The following is a 20,960-nucleotide window of genomic DNA, read 5'->3' as shown; positions in this document are numbered from 1 at the left end:
ATTTCTTCAATCCTTAGGTCCTAGCTATTTTTTCTGTCTCTATCTTGCTACAACTGTACATTGTGTGCTTTCCTTTCTGTGAAAGAATCTATTACCTCATCAAAGTTCGTCAAATGTTTGGCTACATGAAAAATCGAAATGTCGATATCTAATACTGAAAAGCTGTTAATATAAATAGTACCCACAACTGTTGTGGTTTCTCAATCTAATTACGTCTATTTTGTCACTGTCTGCTAGATAAAATGAAATAGGCCTTTCTAATATTGCACCCATTGTAACATACATCAAATTAACGAGACTGTTTTGGCACAAACAGTCATTTCTTATAACACGACCAAATATAACTCAGGAAGTACCAATATCAAATGCCCTCCCCCCCTTCCGCCCCTAGATCCAGGCCTTTTGCGCATGGGTGCATTTGGCAGCTTCGGCAGCTAGTAAAATTTTTCCGGGTAGCATCTGGCTGTTCGCTGCTGCTGCTGCTGCTGATACAGCTAACAGCCACACTTCTGTACCCAGAAGCGAGAGAAGGTACTACTCATACACGACTCAGCAGTGCATGCGCAAGAGCGTGTTCGCAACTGCTCAAACAAATCTAAGGTAAACAGCTGTGATATCATGCTCATTGGAGGCAATTTGTTGTTATGAAGCATTGCATAATCTTGCTAAAGCCTTTGATACGTTTTTCTGTTGCCTTGTATGTGTTCTGTGTTTTGTTGTATAAGTGCATTTCCTTTGCAACTTAAGTTTTATTTTTTCTCTCATTCATGTTTTATTGCTGCAATAATATTCTACGGTAGCGAGATACAGGGATATTCTTTGTTTTTAGAGCATCGGTTTTTTACCAGTCAAAATTACAAAAATGTAACTGAAAACTAAAAGAATGAAACATTCCCAGAAGTCTAAAAAATTCTTAGGTTTTTCCCAGTTTTCTCCCGGATGAAAAAATTCCTGGGTTCTTCCCAGATCCCCCAGCTGTCCCAGGTCATATATACCCTGAAACTGGTCCACACGGACAGATAAAATTCAATGGTCAACAAAACTTAGCAAAATATAAGAAGCTGATCACAAGTTTTGAAATGTATTTTCTATATACTGCACCATTCTGACATTCACCTGCAATTCACATTTTTTCAAAGTACATGTGACAATGCTAACTGGAACTTAAGCATTACTGTGCAAACTGGTGCACTCAAAACTTGACCACTAAACAAATATTACATTCAGCAACAAGGGGGGAAAAAACTCAGACACCAAACAACAAATTATTTCCAATATCAAATAAAATATGGTAATTACAAAATGGAATCTAGTTACACTGAAATTTTAGACTCAGATGATTCATTTACTTTATGGTGCTCCACTTTCTTTATGACTGATTAACTGTGGAGCACCCTTAAAATTATTTTTGTTCATTTCTAATTACACCAAATTATTATTTTAGATCCCATAGACGCAGTAGCCAGCCAGCCTACTGACAGTGTGCAGACCCTGAGTTCTGACGAACCCCTGAATATTCATATGGTTGTGCACAGCCATGAAAAATGAATGTAGACCCCCCCCCCCCCACACACACACACACACACACACAAACACACAATAAATCAATCACCCACTCAAATCAATCCTTAAATGAAACTTCACCTGATGTTATTATGTTTTCTACATGATGGTGTGTCAAGAAAGCTGAACAGAAATAAGACCGGAACATTTAGGATGTCTTCAAACAAAACAACATGATATATTACAATAATGAAAGTGTTTACTGTCTTTCATCTGACACTGTAGTTTGTACAGAGACACTGCCACATGAGATAACTGTTTGGTACTTCTTGTAACAATGGTTGACCTTACATTAAACTAAAATTCTCAGTTTCTGCAGATCCCACAGAATAATGTACTAGGTGCCTTTAGGATTAAATAATTTACGAAGAACCAACCACATATATATATTTTTTTAATTTTACACATTATACAATTCAAGTCCTGGTAACTTCAGTTGTACATCAAATTTTGGCTTTTTTTTTTAAAAAAAAAAAAAAAAAAAAAAGGTCAGAGATATTTTATCTCCTTTAGAGAATAATCTGTAATAATGGTAATATAAACACTGCTACAGCTATTTATATGAGCTATAGTAAACATATAATAAAATTCCATGTATAACTTACTCCTAAATGTTCTTCAGCCCTTGAATGGCATATATCACAGATCTTCCATGCCCGGCCTTTCCTGTACGAGTGCCCATAAAAATCTTGAACACGCCTGGAAGCTTTCTGAAGCTTAGTTCCTTCAGGTGATAGGCAAGCAGCATTTTGACATCTTCCTCTCCTTATAGTGATTTTTTCAGCCACCACAACACAGTCACCATCGTCCACTTCACAGTCACTGTCCACACAAAAAATTTCTTGAGGGTTATTTTCTCCAACACGTGGGCATTTCTCCAGCCTTCTGGTCAGTGATAGGCTCTGTTTACGTTTTCTAGGAACATGCGATTCCATTTTTATACTGACATATAATCACAACCTAAGAAAGATGTTTTTCATCAGTGAAGTGGCAAACTTTTTCCTTAAACATGAAAATATGACTGCTAAATAAGTATTAAACAGAACAGAATAGTACTGAGACAAAGAGTGATATAATAAAAAAGTTATTAAAAAATCATACCTTCTTCATACAATGTCAGATTAATGCTCCAAACAATAAAATTAAAGTCATGTGAGGAACATACAAGGCCTGTTTTTTAACATTTAACAAAGACAACAACAGAGAAAAATTCTACACACAACTAATTCATTTCTCAAAAAATTCTCTTTTAAAACTTATACACTTTCACATGGGAGCCTTTTTTTCTACTTTGATGTTAGTAACTCAAAACACAGTCATTTTTTAAGAACTCTGTAGCTTCCTGAGGTGACTAAAGTCACCATCCATATCCTTTTTGTTTGATATTAAAGGGAAAAAATGTCAGGTGATAAATCACGTGAATACATGCAATGAGACTAAATTCAGCATTGTCCTTTGCCAAATCAATTCTTCTGTGCTGTGTAACAAATGGCGCTACAATGATGAACGATGTGCCATTCTTGGTGGTTTTCCAATTTCATCAATGTCTCATGGCAAACAAATTGTTATAACCATTCTCCACTGAATGTTCTTCGATCCTCTGAAGACACTGTGGTGTTACCCAGTGTAACTGAAGAAAGAAATAATCATTTTGTTACACAAACCAAATGTGATGGTTTTGATATATATTGGAATATCAAAAAAACTGATTGCTGGTTAGTTTCTGGCTTGTACAAATGTATTAAAGTTTAATATCCTGATACTTCGTTGTATATGGACATTAAATTTCCTTTGTCGAATTTTTTGAACATTTCCTTAGGCCATTTGATTCGAAGGTTTTGAGCTATGTTCTAATTATGCAGAATCGATTGGAAACAGATTGTTTTCACTACTAAGTGATCATGTAAAATCCAAAGCACTGCTGTTTTCAGTATGACTATGGATACATCTATCTCACAGTAAGACACAAGCCAGTCACAATTTACAATTGAGTTGTACAAAGCATCGACATTTTCTTGGAACAACTATCTATTTTGGACCATCCCCACAAAACTCATCACTGATGGAAGCTCAGTACAACACAATTTTGCAACCAAATTATTAACAGTATTTTCTGCAGATGATTGGCTACCAAAAGCTGAACAATGTGATGAGGTATTAGTGTTGAGGTAGGCCAATACGAAAATCATAAAAAATTATCCAATAAAACCTTCAAGTGAAATTTTGATTTTCGCACAACACTGTTCCTTTCATTCTCACCGTAAACAAACTACTCAGCCAGTTTCTGAGCTGCAATTTGTTGTAACACTAACAAATACAATTTTTAATATCACAGTAGTGTCATACTGTAGTATTTCAAGAATGGAAGTTTCATGAAAGAGCATGGCAGACTCAAGGAACTTCTGTGTTATTCCGTACTGTTTTATAGCTGTGACTATTGTTAGTGACGAAAGAACAATTGAGTGGAAAAAGATTTTTAGTAACTTTTAACTTGAACTTGCTAGAGGCAAGACGTGTATGATTCCTGTATAACAGAGTCATGGTTATCAAGCCAACTCTGTTGTAAATGTAACTTAATTGTTTCTAATGTGAAATGACAGTTGTTTATGTGAGAAGTGTGAATTTTGTTCATTGTGGAAGTTCAAATATACTGATAGTTGTTGAAAAGTATTCTGCGAGAACCTAATTATTTCACAAAGAGAGAGAGAGAGAGAGAGAGAGAGAGAGAGAGAGAGAGAGAGAGAGAGACATATATATTCCTTTAACTAGCATCATTCTTCAGAGAAGAAGTTTTTGGAGACTGACATAGCCGGCTATCCAGAGAAGAAGATCGGCTGTGCATACCAAGTAAGTGTACGCTTGTAAAATGAGTGAGAAGGTTGGAATCCAACATCACACATTCTCGTCATCAAACACATTGGACTATCTCAACAGCTTCATCGAATGCTTACTTAAATAATCTTAAAAGGTGGCCCTCTTAAGAAGAAAAGCTGAAGATGGTCAAGAAACAGTGTGATCCCATTATTAAAAAAAACTAAGCAAATACAACAAAACAGACCAAATCCAGCAGATATTTCCAACTTACCAGCCAAAGAGCATAATAGAGAAAGTTCAAGAAGCAATCTCAAAAGAATAGGCACTGTGTTATGAACAAGTAACAGTAGTGTCACAAGTATTGGCTTCATTGTTAGGCCTACTTCTTCTTTGGAAATTAAGAAAGCACAAGAGGTATTGAGAAAGTATGTTCTGTAGGCCAGTAAAAAAAATGTTAAATGTAATGTATCACAAAATTTCATTATAAACTGAAGTAGGGGGCTAAGACAATGAGCATGGATTGAGAAGTTTGACATGAAACAGAGAAACCAACTTTTTTCTCCTCAAAAACTAAAAATTATTTCTCAGCATGAGACCAGTGAGGGTGAATACAGCTGCTCCCACAATACATCTACTTTTTTACTCCGACAAAAGCAAAATGTTGTTCTCATTTAACATAATATTCATTTACAAGTCTGTACTTCATGTTTTTTTCCTTCTACAAAGCACTTCCTACAGATACAAAACAGAAAAATGTCACATGGTGTCAGCTGTGGGGAATAAGGGGGGGGGGGGGCTATTTGGAGACCAGTACTTACAATTTTGTCATTTCGCTGGCAGATGTGTGGATCATTTGACAATTGTGTAACAGAACATTTTTGTGCTCTGATCTTGGTTGTTTCTATTTCAGCTTACTGTGCAAACAATCAAACAATGGTGCGTCTAAGAAAATCTGTTTAATCTTTCCCAAACAATAATAATGGCACCTAGTGAATGCTAAACACCAGATGCCACCAATCTTCCACTTGAAAATGAGAGCTTATTTCATCCCATAAGATTTTCACCTTCATCAAACCTTTCTTCTGACCACTGTTTCATCTCTGGTACGTTATGGTGGATTCACTTTAGTCTACAGTCACATAACAGTCTCAAAATGACTTCAAATTGTGTTTTAACTTTCCAAAAGAAGAATTTGAAGTTTCCTTCCCCAGGTATTTTTTGTCTCTCATACATAAATGTGATACCCATCATTTATCCAGCTTCTTCATAAGAAAACTTGATTCAGAATACTGTCCACCCATTCCTATGAGATATCTTTATCACAACATTCTCACTAATCTTAATGTGACAATCTTCTATCACAATGAAATAAATTCCATCTCTCCGAAATCTGAAATGTGCCAAATCTGCAGATCTCATGTTACTGTTCATAAACTTATTTTTTAACCTGGAGTCTTCATGGATTTCATTTAATTTTTGTCTGTGCCACATCCTGATGATGATGATGATGATGAGGTCCCATACTCCGAGGAGTGTAGGGGATGATGCAGGAGACTCACACTGCAGGCTAGGCAAGGAGGTGGTTTGCCATTGCCTTCCTCTGACCATAATGGGGATGAATGATAATAATAATAATGATAATGATGATGATGATGATGATGATGATGATGATGACGACAACAACATAACAAACACTGTCATCTCAAGGTAGGGAAAACCCCTAGCCCCACCGGGAATCGAACCCCGGATCCCGTAAACGGAAAGCGAGAACACTACTGCAAGACCACGAACTGCAGACTCCTTTTTAAAAATAAAAGTGATTAATTGCCATACCATGCTGATCTTCATCAGTTTGCATGGAATATGTTCCACCAGTCATTTGAGGTAGTATCAACAAAAAACTGTGTGTTGCATATATTTGGAAGAGAATATTACAAGAATGGCAAGGACCAGTACACTGCTTAACAAAATTTCCCCACTGTTTTGCAGAAACCTATATTTTCAATACATCAGAATTAGCTCACAAGATAAAACATAGGTCATCCCCTTACAAAGAGAACACTGATTGTTATGGAGCTTTGTAGATGGTACAGAACTGTAATATTTTGCCGGTTACAACATCTACCACCAACAGCACACGTAAATTGGGGCACTACGGCAAGTATAGCGCACACCAACAAACAGCATGCCCGCAACTACCCAAGATGGCCACCAACAACAGTCCGATGACCAACTGCCACTACCATGTCCGCTGCATGTGTGCAGCACTACACCAGTGACACCCCTATAGGGATAGCGTCTTTATAATGGCATGTATAAGCCTCTGAGCCCCTATTTGTTACTGTGTTTGAGAAGTGTAAACTACTTCGACTGTAATCTTGCTGATGTAACTCTGTGACACAATGGCTGTGTGTTTCCTTGTGCTCCTAGTTTAAAGACAGGAGGTGATGAGGCTCGAGTGAATTTTCATGTGTTTTGGAATCTGTGATCTCTCCTGCTGTTCGGCTCTTCCTTTGTAGTACAAAAAGCAGCTTCACCAATATTTTGTGGCATTCCGCGTGGTCAACAAGAAGATCTGTAAGACTCTTATCTTGGATACCCCCTAATATGTATCACTTACTGTGCTGGTTAGCTCTCCTGTAAGAGATTGTCACTTTCTTTTAACAGTATGTGTAGTTTACTAGCCCCTTATCAGTGTAACCATGTCGTTGATGCACATGTTGAATTCTACCAATCACAAACAGCAACAGTAATCATATTGAGCTTGGGCAGCTGAGCTTCACAGTTTACGTTGAAAGTGTTGGTTCATCACAGCTAAGTCTCAGGAGTCTTATGCAGGCACCATAGTCAGAACCGCAATCATTTGTTCAGCCCCAGATAAGGTGGTGCGTCAATGTGCCCTCCAGTCTGAGGACACTGAGTTACACAAGGTCTTGAATACTGCACACTAGTTTGATGTGTTTCCACGCCACGGGCCACCAATTAAATGCTTGTAATGATGTTGCCATTGCTGGCAGCGAGCAGCCCTGGTGCATGGAGCTTAGGATGTTGTGGGAAGCGGTGGTTGCCAGACACAACCAACTCAACCAGGCCGACAAAACAAACATACTGTCAGCAGAAGGAACAGTGAATACCACTTTTTTCGTATTTTCTTGTTTCACACAGCCTCCGCGAAGCAGTGATCCTCTTGTCATAAAGGAAAAAAGGGAGAAGGGCACTTAGCAATGGTATGACATCTCAACTCCCCTCTCCCAGGAGTCATTGTAGGAATCACTGGACACTGAAATTCATACTGTTTTATGTTAAGTTCAAAATTGTCTGCAAATTAGATCAAACTTTACACTGGTTTGTGGTGGATAATGATGCAAGTACTGAAAATTTGTTTGAGTAAGATGCCTTTGCTATTTTTTGTTTTTCTATTGCAGGTGCAGTGCATCTAGTGTCAGAACCAAGTGCCTTATCATGAATTGGATTCCTTGTGTTCTGAGTTTTCAGATGTTTGCTCTAGGTTACGTTACGCAGACAATTTCAAGGCACATATTACACTCAAATCCTCTGCCCATTCTCACTTTTCAAAGGTGTGGCTCGTGCAAATACACATACACATGCACATCACAGAGAGGGATTAGACTGATTTCCTCAAGTGAATGGACTACACCCTTAGTGTTTGCAAAGAAGCCATCTAGTTAGCTACAGCTCTTTAGCAACTTTTACCCCCTACTCATCCCCATGAGTTGCTCACAAAGTTGGCTGGGAGGGAGGGAGGGGGGGGGGGGGGTCGGTTAAATTCATTTCGAAAATAAACTTGACCAAAGCCTACCTTCAGATTCCACTGGACAAGGCATCAAAAGAGTTGCTTGTGGTTAATACACCTTTCGGCCTCTATCAGTATCAATGGCTAATATTTGGTGTCACTAATGTGCCTGCCATCTTTCAATATTTTTTAGAACAGGTTACATCAATAGTCAGTGTATTAACTATCTTGTTGATATTGTTGTGACAGGTGCTACCACTGAGGATCACCTGCATATCCTCCATTCTTTGTTTACTGTTCTACAGGCTATGGGCCTCAAATGTAATCTCCCTAGGCCTCACTTTTCCAGCATTCCTCTGTTTATTTGTGTAACGGAATTTCCTGGCACATATCACTGCCATTATGGCTTTTCCCCATCTGCCTAATCTACAAGAGCTTTCAGCATTCCCCAGCACAGTGGCACACTGTCACAAGTTTATTCCCAGAGCAGCTTCTATCACCCATCCCTTGCATCTGTTGTTTCTTAAAACTGCTCCATTTTTTTGGTCTGTAGCCTGTGAGCATGCTTTTTTGCAGTTTGAAAACACTCTTCACTCTGTGCCGAATCTTGCAATATTTCAGCCTGGCAAGCATATGGTCTTGGCCATGGCCCAGTACAGGGTGGGAGCAGTTGTGGCTCATCACCATTCAGATAGCTCTAACAGCCTACTGCCTCTGCATCAAAAACACTAAACTCAGCAACATTATTCCAGGTGGAAAAACAGGCTCTTGCTATTGTCTATGCCTCAAAAAAATTCTTCTATGGTGCAAATTTCATTTAATTATCAACAATAAGATCTTGGTTTCCCTATTTAGCCCCGGATCATCTTCAACTTTGGACTCTGTCCTTGTCCCTGAGCAATTATGAGATTCATTTTCATCCCACATCACAACATGCAAACGTGGATGCTCAGTCCTGTCCCCATGGGTCCTTACCCCTTGTTTGACTACGAGGAACTGCTTTGTTTTCAACTGGGCATGAAGGCGAGGCACATGGTGGATGGTTTTCCCCCTACCATTTCCCATACTGCCTCTGCTGCGGTGGCTGACCCACTGCTCGAGCACGTTGTACGAATGATACAACATGGGTAGCCCAACCATCTGCCACATGAGGCATCTAAACTGATTCAAAGTTTTTCTGTACTGCGCCATCACCTCTCACTCTTGGATGGCTTTATTCTCCTATCAACAGAAGAATTTACTCCAAAGGCCATGGTTCCAGTGGATCTGCAGCACAAAGTCCTCTGTTTATTACATCAAGCTCATTGGAGGATATCTTGCATAGAACTGTTGGTGCGTCGTCATGTGTTTTGATCAGGCATTAATCGGGAGATGGAACACCTTGTCATGGTCTGCCACAAGTGTTCAGGTACGTAGGGGACACCACACACTCCTTCTTTTGCCATGGCCAGCACTTAGACAGCCTTTGGAAGACTCCACATTGATTTTCATTCTTTTTTAGTTACTTTCTGATTATTGGCAACTGATACTTTTTCTCATTTTCCTTATGTTGTTCGTACTCCTCAGGAACAGCAGATGCAACTGTCAAAGCCTTGTCGAAAATATTCTTCAAAAAAGGTTTGTCTTGCACCCTGGTTTTGGACAAGTTCATGATGCAACCTGTTTCGGACAAGTTCGTGATGCAACCTTTCAAGGACTTCGTCAACTTTCTCACCTAGCACATCAGTATGGACCAGGGCATTTGGATAGTGCCTGCAACGGATTCGGGCCAACGTGCACAGCCAGTGTGGTTGCCATGTCTTTGTGGTTTGCAGCTAAGATTGCCTCGTGACAAACAACTGGAACCAGTTGTGCCACCGGTCCTGTCCATAGGTTGCCCCTGAATCCACAGCTGCAGGGATGCCCTCACCCGTAGTGCTGGTCTGGGTGGGCCAGAAACTTCTCTAGCCTTTGGCTGCTGCCCCCAGCATTGCTACAGACACCAAGAACATTCTTTCAAGGAGTCGTGCAATAACTTTCCCGTTACTATACCTACCAAACACAGTGGATATAAGTTGGGCCACTACAAGTGTAGTGCACACCGGCATTCAAATGTCAGGTCTGCAACTACCTTAAGTCACCCACCACTACCACCACCACCACAAAGTCCTATATGCATGTGCAGCACTACACCAGCGACACCTGAGAGGGACAGTGTCTTTATAAGGGCACGTATGGGCCTCCAGCCTCTCAGTTATTAATGTATTCGACACATGTAAACTACTTTCATTATATTTTTGTTGATATCACTCCAAGACCAGTAAATTACCTCTCTCTTTTACGGCTTTGTTTTTCCTTGTGTTGTTAGTTCGAATAAGAACTGGTGCCAGGCAGTCATATCTGCCAATATAATCATGGTAGTAGAGTGCTGTCTATGTGCCAGTCCCTTGTATGGAATCAACATGATAAGGTGGGTCAACATGAAGACACAATGGAGCTATTATGTTTGGACATGTCCATGATTGTACCATAGCATGGAGATGTGGCAAAATGACAAAAAGTAACTAATATGTTTGGACATGCGCATGACGGTGGCACTGTGACTGAAGTCGTCAGATTTGTTGGTGTATCAATGTGGACTGTGCACCATGTCTACAAGGAATGGTATATCCCCAGAAACCATGTAACATGGTATAAGAATAGTGGTAGCAAAAAGATCCTAGACAGGTACCAGAGCCAAATGTCACACTTTGTCAACAATAATTGATTTCAAACCCATAAGGAATTGCTGCTGTCAGTGAATACAAGTCCACCTATACTGGTGTCCCAGTTTCCAAGGGCACATTGCTGAGGATCCTATATGTAATGGACATCTGGAATCAAATAGGCAAATAAAACTGCATGTCTTCAACAGGCCAATAAACACATGTATTGGACAGTAGCTGACTGAGGTACATAGAGATACCCGATGCGCCGCGATTTTACCTCTATTCAAACTACGCAACATTATTTGAATGATGGTGCCATTAAAGCATGTGTGTACTTCAGGCTGGTGGTGGTTATGTGATGTTTTGAGGATGTTTTTTGTAACAGGGCTTCGGTCTTCACATTCAGGTTACTGTGAACATTTCAACATTCTCAATGCCCAATCTTCTGCATCTTACCACTGGCCACCATATCACTCCCACAGAAAACATCTGGGGCTATTTGGAACAATAAGAAAATGTAGCAGTTGATGTAACTGCAATTCTACATCTGCAACTACATACATACTCTGCATGCTACAGTACACTGCATGGTGGAAGGTATCCTGCACCACTAGTAACCATTTCCTTTCCTGATGCACTTGCAAACAGAGCAAGGGAAAAACAACTGTCTGTACGCCTCTGTAAAAACCCTAATTTCTCGTCTTATCTTTGTGGTCCTTACGTGAAACGTACGTTGGTGACAGTAGAATAGTTCAGCAGCCGCAAATGCAGATTCTCTAAATTTTCTCAATAGGGTTCCTTGAAAAGAATGTTGCCTTCCCTCAGGATTCCCATTTAAGTTATTGGAACATTTACGTAGGACGAAATTGAGGAGCTAATCTCCAAGGTCACAGCACATGTCAGTACATGAAATTACAACATGAGAGTAATTACAGATAAAATTAAAATGTTAATGAACCCAAAAAAGTCAATCCATAAGTTTACGTAAACACAATCAACAATACAACAAGAATTGGCCTAATATTTTAAGGAACTCCTCGGCAGAATAGAAGGAGTGACACATGAGGAAACTCTTCAATTTTGATTTGAAGGCGCGTGGATGACTGGTAAGATTTTTGAAGTTGAGCAGTCGCTTATTGAAAATGGATGCAGCAGTATACTTCACACCTTTCTGCACAAGAGTTAAGGAAGTCCGATCCAAATAACGGTTTGATTTCTGCCAAATATTAACTGACTGAAACGCCAATGTCAAAATACCCAGACTCATGAACAGGGGTCGACAAGGGGTTCATGAACTTACACCACTTATTGCCCGAACCACCTGTTTCTGAGCAAAAAATATCCTTTTAGAATGGGAAGAGTCAGACCAAAATATAAGACCATACAACATAAGCGGATTAAAGTAAACAAAGTAGACTAATTTTCATGTTGAACGATCACTCACTGCAGATACCATTCGAATAGTAAAAATGGCAGCATTAAGTCTTTGAACAAGATCCTGAACGTGGGCTTTCCATGACAGTTTACTATCTATATGAACACCAATAAATTTGAACTGTTCAGTTTCACTAATCACATGCCCATTCTGTGAAATTAAAAAGTCTGGTTTTGTTGAACTGTGTGTTAGAAAGTGTAAAAACAGTCCTACTGTGATTTAACATTAGTTTATTTTCTACAAGCTATGAACTTATGTCGTGAACTGCACTATTTGAAACTGGTCAATGTTGCACACAACATCCTTTACTACCAAACTCGTGTCATCAGCAAACAGAAATACTTTACAGTTACATGTAACACTAGAGGGCATATAATTTGTATAAATGAGAAAACAGAGTGGCCCCAAAACTGATCCCTGGGGCACCCCCCACTTGAATGTACCCCACTCAGACCCCACATCACAGCCATTCTCAACATTGTGAATAATGACCTTTTGCTGTCTGCTGCTAAAGTAAGAGGTGAACCAATTGTGAGCTACTCTCCGTATTCCGTAATGGTCCAACTTTTAGAGCAATATTTTGTGATCAACACAATCAAATGCATTAGTTAAATCAAAAAATAAGCCTAGCATTCGAGACCTTTTGTATTTCAGACATCAATCTCGGAAAGGCATTTGCCAAGAAAATTATATGATTCCATGTATAAACTAAATTTTTATTCAATTCATCAGCAATGCTCAGAAAATGATTGTTAAATACTGTACATATATCTGATTTATCAGTAACAGAAATATTTTTACTACAAACTGACTTTCAACTGTCGACCTTGTGCTGCAGACCAGACACTTCCTTCACAACTGACCACATGGTTTTAATTTTATCCAGCGAATTAGCTATCCTATTTGCATACCGCATACTCTTTGCCTTCCTAATAACATTTTTAAGCACCTTGCAATACTGTTTGTAATAGGCTACTGTAACTTGAATGTGACTACTCCTAACATTTTGATGTAATTCCTGCTTTGTTCTATATATCCTTATCCCACTAGTCAGCCACTCAGGATGCCTACTACTGCTAGTACCTGGTTTAGAACATTCTAATGGAAAGCAACTCTCAAAGAACATGAGAATTGTGTTAAGGAAAGCATTGTATTTATCATATATGTTATCGGTACTATCAACATCCTGCCCCTCTTGTTCCTTGACAAGGTTTAAAAAACTCTCTATTGCTGTTGTTTAACTTTCCAACATGGTTTGTTATTATATGTGACATTTGTTTGAGTACAAAAGTCTTTTAGTGTTAAAATTTGTGCATCATGGTCTGAAAGGCCATTCACCCTTTTACTAACGGAATGACCATCTAGCAATGAAGAATAAATAAAAATATTGTATATGGGAGTGCTATTGCTCTTCTGCACCCTAGTTGGAAAAACAGTCTGCGTCAGATCATATGAATTTAGGAGATCTACCAAAATCTTTTTTCTTGCACCATCATATCGTCAATGAGGAAACAATACCGCCTAAATGACAAACTGCAAATTTTTTGTTTTTAAGTCAGATGTGTCATTAAACGTACGTGCATCTGCTCTTAACGCCACAGTTCCGAATTTTTAATTATTTACCACGAAAAAATTATCTAAAACAATACCGTGTATATGACACAGCAAAGAAATAGATAGCAATACCGCAGAACTGTAGAGAATTAAATAAAGTGTATCTACAATCTGTGGAAACTGTAAACAATACCACATAAATACAAAAGCGTGCGCAGCCTCAGCACATTGTTACTGCATTATTATGTATTTAACAGTGCTCGAAAGTTGTTCCATGCTTGTAGCTCCATTTGTGATAATGGACAGCGATATAGACGACAAACTTTTTACTGAAGAAATTCTTCCTCAGCTGAAATCAGCTTATGAAAGCACAGAATTGTTCCTGAGGGTGACTGAACAGCTGTAAGAAATTGTTCTATTATTCACCTTTGAATGTTAGTAGCACTGCAAGTGTCTTATTGTGATATAAACCTGAACAGCCCCGCCTCACTCGTTCTGTGCTTTATTCATTTCTGCCAAAGGTTTCTAGACTGTCCACTTTCTTGTAGGATCTCCCGTAAATGCACAACAAACAACAGGCAAGAAAAGTCATAACACTGAAGTTACATTTACCGAAGGAGAATCAATTTCATATATTGGGTTCTCGGTAAATCTTTTTGGGATTATTGTTAATAGTATTACTGATGCCGTCGTTCACAGAAATACATGAATTTGAGCTTCATATTTGTCTGCTTAAATTAATTTATAAATATTTTTCCATCTAGAAACTTCAGTGGCTGTATTCAACAATGCTCAAAATGAAACCAGAGTCACAGTTTCCACTAGAGACGACAGTACTTCACACGCATTGCTACGCGATGGTGCTCATTGTTTGCCGATAAATTATTGGAAGGTCATGGGAATAATAATGATTCTGACAGTGAAGGCTACGAATTTTATGGTGATGAAAGCAGTGACAGGAAAAGGAAGTCTAAACCACATTCTGAAAATTGGAAGAAAAATGCCAATAAAATTCTGAGAATGCGTGGACAGGCGTATATTAGATACAAAAGAAGTCTAATTGGTAAAACCACTCATGATACTCTAAGAGAGGCCCGAAAATTAGGTCCAACATGTACTTCAAAGATGTGCCAGAAATCTGTTCAAAGGAAGTGTCATCAGTTTTCTGCTGATGATAAGCTGGCAGTATTTAAACATTTTGGGAAACGTTGTCATGGGATCAGAGGAAGGCATACGTTATCAACCTTGTGGACGTAATTCCAACCATATGTCCAAGGAAGAACACTGACAAACTCAGGAGAAAAGGGACGCTCATTTATCATTTGAAAAATGAGCTGGGGAAACATGAAGTATGCAAAAAGATGTTTCTCAATACTCTTGGGATTAAAGAATGGACTGCCCGATATTGGCTGGGTAATTCTACACATGGGATGAGTCCTGATACAGAATCGTCATGACCTAGAATCAAACAGATGAAGAAGAAAGATGAGAGAACCTTCATGAAAGAATTCCTGGACACTCCTCCGAAACTTCAGTCGCATTACTGCAGGAAATCCTCCTCGAATTTGTACCTTGAGTCTATTCTACAATCCAAACAATAGCTGTATTGACTCTATGTGAAAAAATGTCATGAAGAGAAGGTTTCACCATTAAGTTGGGCTACTTTTAACTTGATTTTATAAGATGGTAATATTAGCTTACTTTCCCCCCAAAAAGACCTGTGCGACTTGTGTTGTAATTACAGGCTTGGTAACTTGAGAGAAGACGTGTGGAAGCAACACACAGAACGGAAAGAGCAGTCAAGGATGGAGAAAGATACTGACAAGAAAGAAGTCCAGCAGAAGCTCTGCTCACTGTACATCATGGACTTACAGGGCATGAAAGTAGCTCCAATGTGAAGTGCAAGTGCAGTTTATTATAAAACAAAGTTGGCTGTTCATTACTTTATAATGTATAATTTAGAAAGTCGTGATGCAGTATGTTACTCGTTCGATGAAACGCAAGGTGATTTGGTTGCATCATGCTTTCCTCATGCATCGTGAACACGCTATCCAGAACGATTAAGGAAAATCCCGTTCAAGTCATTCTGTATTCTGACTGCTGCACATATCAGAACATAAATGTGATATTATCAAATGCTCTTTTAAGATTACCAATTGATGCACAGTATTGATTACACAAAAGTTTTTGGAGAAAGGCCATACTCAAATGGAATGTTCCATTGAGAGCAAGCTTAAACGATGTAAAGTTACACTTCCTAGCGAATGCGCTATGATATCTAAAGAAGCGAGAAAAAAGCCACAGCCAAACGAAGTCCATTACCTAGATTATTTCTTTTTCATCAACTACGCAGAGAAAAGTTTGTAGCTGTACAACTCAATTAGGCCTGGAAGAGCTGTAAAAAATGAGTCTACAGTTACCCATCTGAGGGCACTACAGTACCGCCCAAATGGTATTATTTACTACAAGTGCTCTTTCAACGGGGTGTGGCAAGAATTACCGAGGTATCCGAGAAAAATTCTTGGAGATGTTTGCTTCCCGAAACTATGCAGGGAAAGACTGAAAATCAAGAAAAAAAACTTAAATCTGTTCTTCCTAAAGATTGTCATAGTCATTATGACAACATTCCTTATGAATGAAAATTATCGCGGAGGTAACTATGTGATGAGTATCAGTGCAGTGTAATTCTCTGTTGCTCCTTTGAGTGACATTTAGGATTTTTCTTGAAGAAATGTGCAGACCTTATTGGAACTATGTACACAGTATATTTATTTAAAATGTTTCTATGAAATCTTTCAATAAAACACAATAAATGCTCCAAAATGTGTTCTTACAAGCTTTCTCAGCACAAAATAGCGACATAAATGTGTCAAGTCGTGCCGGGAGACTGACAAACAAATACCGCGTAAGTAACATATCATGGCATAAATGCCGAGACAATTCCGCGTACGTGGCTTAATTAAGCTTTCTAAACTGTATTTTCTTTCTTTCTTTCTTTCTTTTTTTTTTTTTTTTTTTGTTTCATATTTTTATTTGATCCAATACCGTGTAGTGCTAAAATGCAAATTTAGTGCCGCTGTGAAATGTATAAGGCATTTAAGACAGTTTTTTGCCTCTCGTGTAAAATTCTTACTCTGCTACTTACGCGGTATTGTTTCTTCACTGACGATATACAAAATTTATATTATATGAAATCTATTGTTCCCCTATTACTTCTGAACCATGCTGTTGTTCCTCTAGCTGGTGTTCTAAAGTTTTCCGCACTCTTTTTTCTATGATATTTTCCATTATCTTAAGGCAGTGTGATAATAGTGTGATTCCTCGGTAGTTGGTGCATTTCTTTCTACTACCTTTCCTGAGCAATGGTATTATAATTCCATTTTTCCATTCATCCAGCACTTTGTTTTCTTTCCATATCACCCCCAGCACCCGATGTAACCCTTGTATTCCATGGATTCCTGCAGCTTTAGTCGTATCCGCTGTCAGCGCATCTACTCCAGCCACCTTCCCACTTTTCATCTCTTCCAGGAAATTCTCAGTTTCTAACCAAGAAATTGGATCCTGCTCTTCCTCTAATTAAATGACTTTGGGGTCACTTTCTTGTCCAACTCCCAAATTCAGTAAGATTTCAAAATAATTCTTCATCTTTTCTCTGATACTTTCTATGTCCCTGATAATATACCCATCCTCCGTTTCAATCGCTTTTATGTCTTCTCTATCAGATCTTTTACTTTTCAATAACCCATACAGCAGTTTTTGGTCCCGTTTCTATCCTGCTCTAGTTTCTGGGCGAATATTTCCCAACTCTTCTCCTTTTCTTCTTTCACAATTCTCTTTGCTTGGAGTTTCTTTTCTCGGCAATCCTTCTCCAGTGTTGTCACCTTATGTTCATCTTTAGGTACCAGCACCTAATTCTGATATCTTTTTTCAAACTCCATATTTTTCTTTGCCATTTTATGTTTTTTTAATCGTATCTTTTACTCTATAGTTCCACCAACTAGTTTCTTTGTCTTTCACTTTAATCTTTGTTTTGCCGCATATCTGCACAGTACTGTTAACTATTTATGTTTTAAACAGGTTCCACTCTTCCTCTACACTACCCCTTTCAGTTTTAGCAATTTTTGTACTACCAGATTTTGGAAACTTTTCATATTTTCTTCTTCTTTCAACCTCTGCTCCTTAATTTTTGGCATTCTTTGTACAGCATTCAAACTTTTCATCTTATAATTTAGATCAGCTACTAGTAACTTGTAGTTGCTACCCAAGTGTCCCTTACTTTTCCTCCAATTATTTTGCCTGTTAATATATAGTCTATAACTGTCTTAGATTTGCTGTCCCAGCCATATCTAGTAATCTTATGGCTATCTTGTTCCTTGAAGAATGTATTCTCCACTAAAAGATGATTCCTTATGCAGAGATTCAGAACTTCTTCACCCTCAAACATTTCGTCTTCCATATCCAAAAGGATCCATCACCTCCTCATATCCATTTCTATCCGTGCCGATCTGAGAATTCAGATCTCCGATTATCATCATTATCTTCAAGGAATTTCATTTTTTCTTCCTCGCTGCACCCTTGCTGAGGTGTGTATGCTTGGAGTATAGTAAAACCATTCTTTCCCAACTTCACTCTTGCTCTAATTATCCTTTCACTTACATTAGTGATGCTTTCTAAAATCGCCCTGATTCGCAGACAAAAGTTTTTCCATCCAATGGAAATTTATTATATTTGAAATACATTTTCTCCAGTTGCTTGGGACTTTGTGCTGGTTGAGATATATGTGATAAATGCAACATAAATAAAGGGCTAATTCCATTGAGTAATCTTCGCAAAACAAAACTGTGATTCCATTTGAAACTGGCATCCTTATTTGCTATCAGCTCTTTCAGACATTTCTTTAGACCAGGGATTTTTATTACTATGTCATCCACATTTCTCTACAGCAGATATGCTTATTACTATGTCATCCATGCAGGAATCTGTGTGAAGGTCAATCAAAAGTACGTTTGTACGATTCTCCTGTGCGAACAATTTCTTAAACACAAAATCTAAAACTTCAGCTTTACTTTTGCAATCTTCAACTGTGCCACCAGATTGCCTGACAAGCGACTGGATAGAAACCGTAGACCTACTTATATAGAGGGAAAATTTTCTCGGGTTCTCGGACAGTCTTCTGTTAACGTATGATGGTGGCAATTGTATGCTTCACGCATAGATCTTTTCACAGCCACATGAATTTCTACTGATTTTTGCCTGTCATCATTTGTGTGTTCATTTTTGAATCAAGACTGCAACAGATTCTGTTCCCTAAGCATTTTCCAAATTTTATTATTAGATCACAGTGGGTCTTTTCAGTCAATGCACTTACTCGTTACATACATCTCCTGAGCACAATTTACAATTCCTCTACGTACATCATACTGGAACTAAATGATGTCCAACCATTGTTTGAGTGGGATGCTAACAACTGCTTATCTGCTCTTTCTGTCATAAATACTCACCTAGCCTTCTTGATTGTTTATCTTTAACAACTCTAGACATTATGATGACATCGTGGTCACTAATTCCTCTCTCTATACTGACGCCGTTGTTAAGATCACACGTTTGCAACTACAAGCCCTAAAAAATGAATGCCGCTACATTAATAACCAGCACAACGACCAGAATGTTGAATGAAAGCTTGTAAACGTGCATGCATTGTCTTGTATAGGTGCCAGATGTCAGTTTCAGTTTGTGGGATGGAGTTGCATGCCTGTTGCACTTGGTGGGTCAATACAAGGATGGGTAATGCTGGTTGTGGATGACACTGCAGTTGTTGTCCAATGATGTCCCGCAGGTCTTTATTGGAGACAGATCTGCTGATTGAGCAGGTCAAGGCAACATGTTGAAGTACTATAGAGCATGTTGGGTTACAACAGAGGCTTATGGTTGAGTATTCTGTTGGAAAACAATCCCTGGAAGGCTGTTCATGAATGGCAGCACAAAAAATCAAATCACCAGATAGACAGACAAATTTAGTCAGGATGCTGGGATAACCACAAGAGTGTTCCTGCTGTCACACAAAATTACACCTCAGACCATAGGTGTAGGTGCAGGTCTAGTGTGCCTGCCATGCAGACAGGTTGGCTGCAGGCCCTCAACTGGTTCCCCTCGAAACAACAAACAGCCATCACTAACACCGAGGCAGAACCAGCCTTCATCAGAAAAGACAACAGACCTTCACTCTTTCCACCAATGAACTCTCACCTGACAGAACCAAAGTTGCAAATGGTGGTAGTTCGGGGTCAGTGGAATGCACATTAAAGGGCATCTGGCTCTGACCTGTCCTTGAAGTAACCAATTTGTAACAGTTCATTGTGTTGCTGTGTTGCCAACTGCTGTTCAAATTGCTGCTGCAGATGCAGTATGAAGCACCTGGGCCATGTGCCGAACATGATGGTTGTTCCTCTTAGTCTGACCATACATTTTCATGACCACAACTGCCAGGAATGATACACAGTGGCTACATTCCTGTCAAGTCTTTCTGAAATATCACGGGAGGAACATCCAATATCTAGTACCCCTATTGCACAACCTTATTTTAACTCTATGAGGTAATAATAATGGCATCCTTGTCACCTAAGGGCATTCTTGGCTAATATCAACTCACCACCTCCAATCTCATAGGTAACAAATGCTCATGACTGTTACAGTGTATATTTAAAGCAAACTTGATTTACATCTTCATAGTGGCACTACTGGTGCTGCTCTTTACACAGCTCACGAGAAATTTGTGTGGACAAAATCTTGCAGATATTGAAACATGCATACCAACTATCGTTTGTGTGCTGTCTCACTAGTTGCTCAAGACAGTTTTGGAAAACATGTTCAAAAGTACTACACAAGACTGACTGACAATGTCCAGCACTCCCATTGCCTTTGCTTCCAATGTATTTAAGACAAAATCCCATTCTCTAACATCCTACATGATTATTTTTACTATTCCATATTACAAAGCTCTTCTAATCTTTGCGTAACACAACCACCTGACTGCAAGTACGAGTCATGTGCAGTTAAGCTAAATGAGATTGCAGCTGAAATTTTACTTTTTCATGTTTTTGCTGCACATCTGCAAGTAGCAGATGCTTAACCAGTTAAAATAATTTTTTCCCAC

At 38.8% G+C, this 20,960-nt stretch overlaps 1 protein-coding gene across 3 annotated transcripts in view; it reads right to left on the bottom strand.

Annotated features, from left to right (window-relative positions):
* LOC126284229 (uncharacterized) overlaps positions 1 to 20,960 on the bottom strand; it is a 333,906-nt gene that overhangs the window by 286,428 nt on the left and 26,518 nt on the right. For all 3 annotated transcript variants that reach the window (XM_049983005.1, XM_049983007.1, XM_049983006.1), the window contains exon 4: positions 2,169 to 2,523. In XM_049983005.1, coding sequence (XP_049838962.1) covers positions 2,169 to 2,498 — 330 coding nt within the window. In that variant the 5' untranslated portion in view covers positions 2,499 to 2,523. The remainder of the gene's footprint in view (positions 1 to 2,168; positions 2,524 to 20,960) is intronic.

The sequence above is a fragment of the Schistocerca gregaria genome, chromosome 8 (genome assembly GCF_023897955.1).
Source record: "Schistocerca gregaria isolate iqSchGreg1 chromosome 8, iqSchGreg1.2, whole genome shotgun sequence".
Classification (NCBI taxonomy): domain Eukaryota; kingdom Metazoa; phylum Arthropoda; class Insecta; order Orthoptera; family Acrididae; genus Schistocerca; species Schistocerca gregaria.
This window is presented reverse-complemented; position numbering and strand designations above follow the sequence as displayed.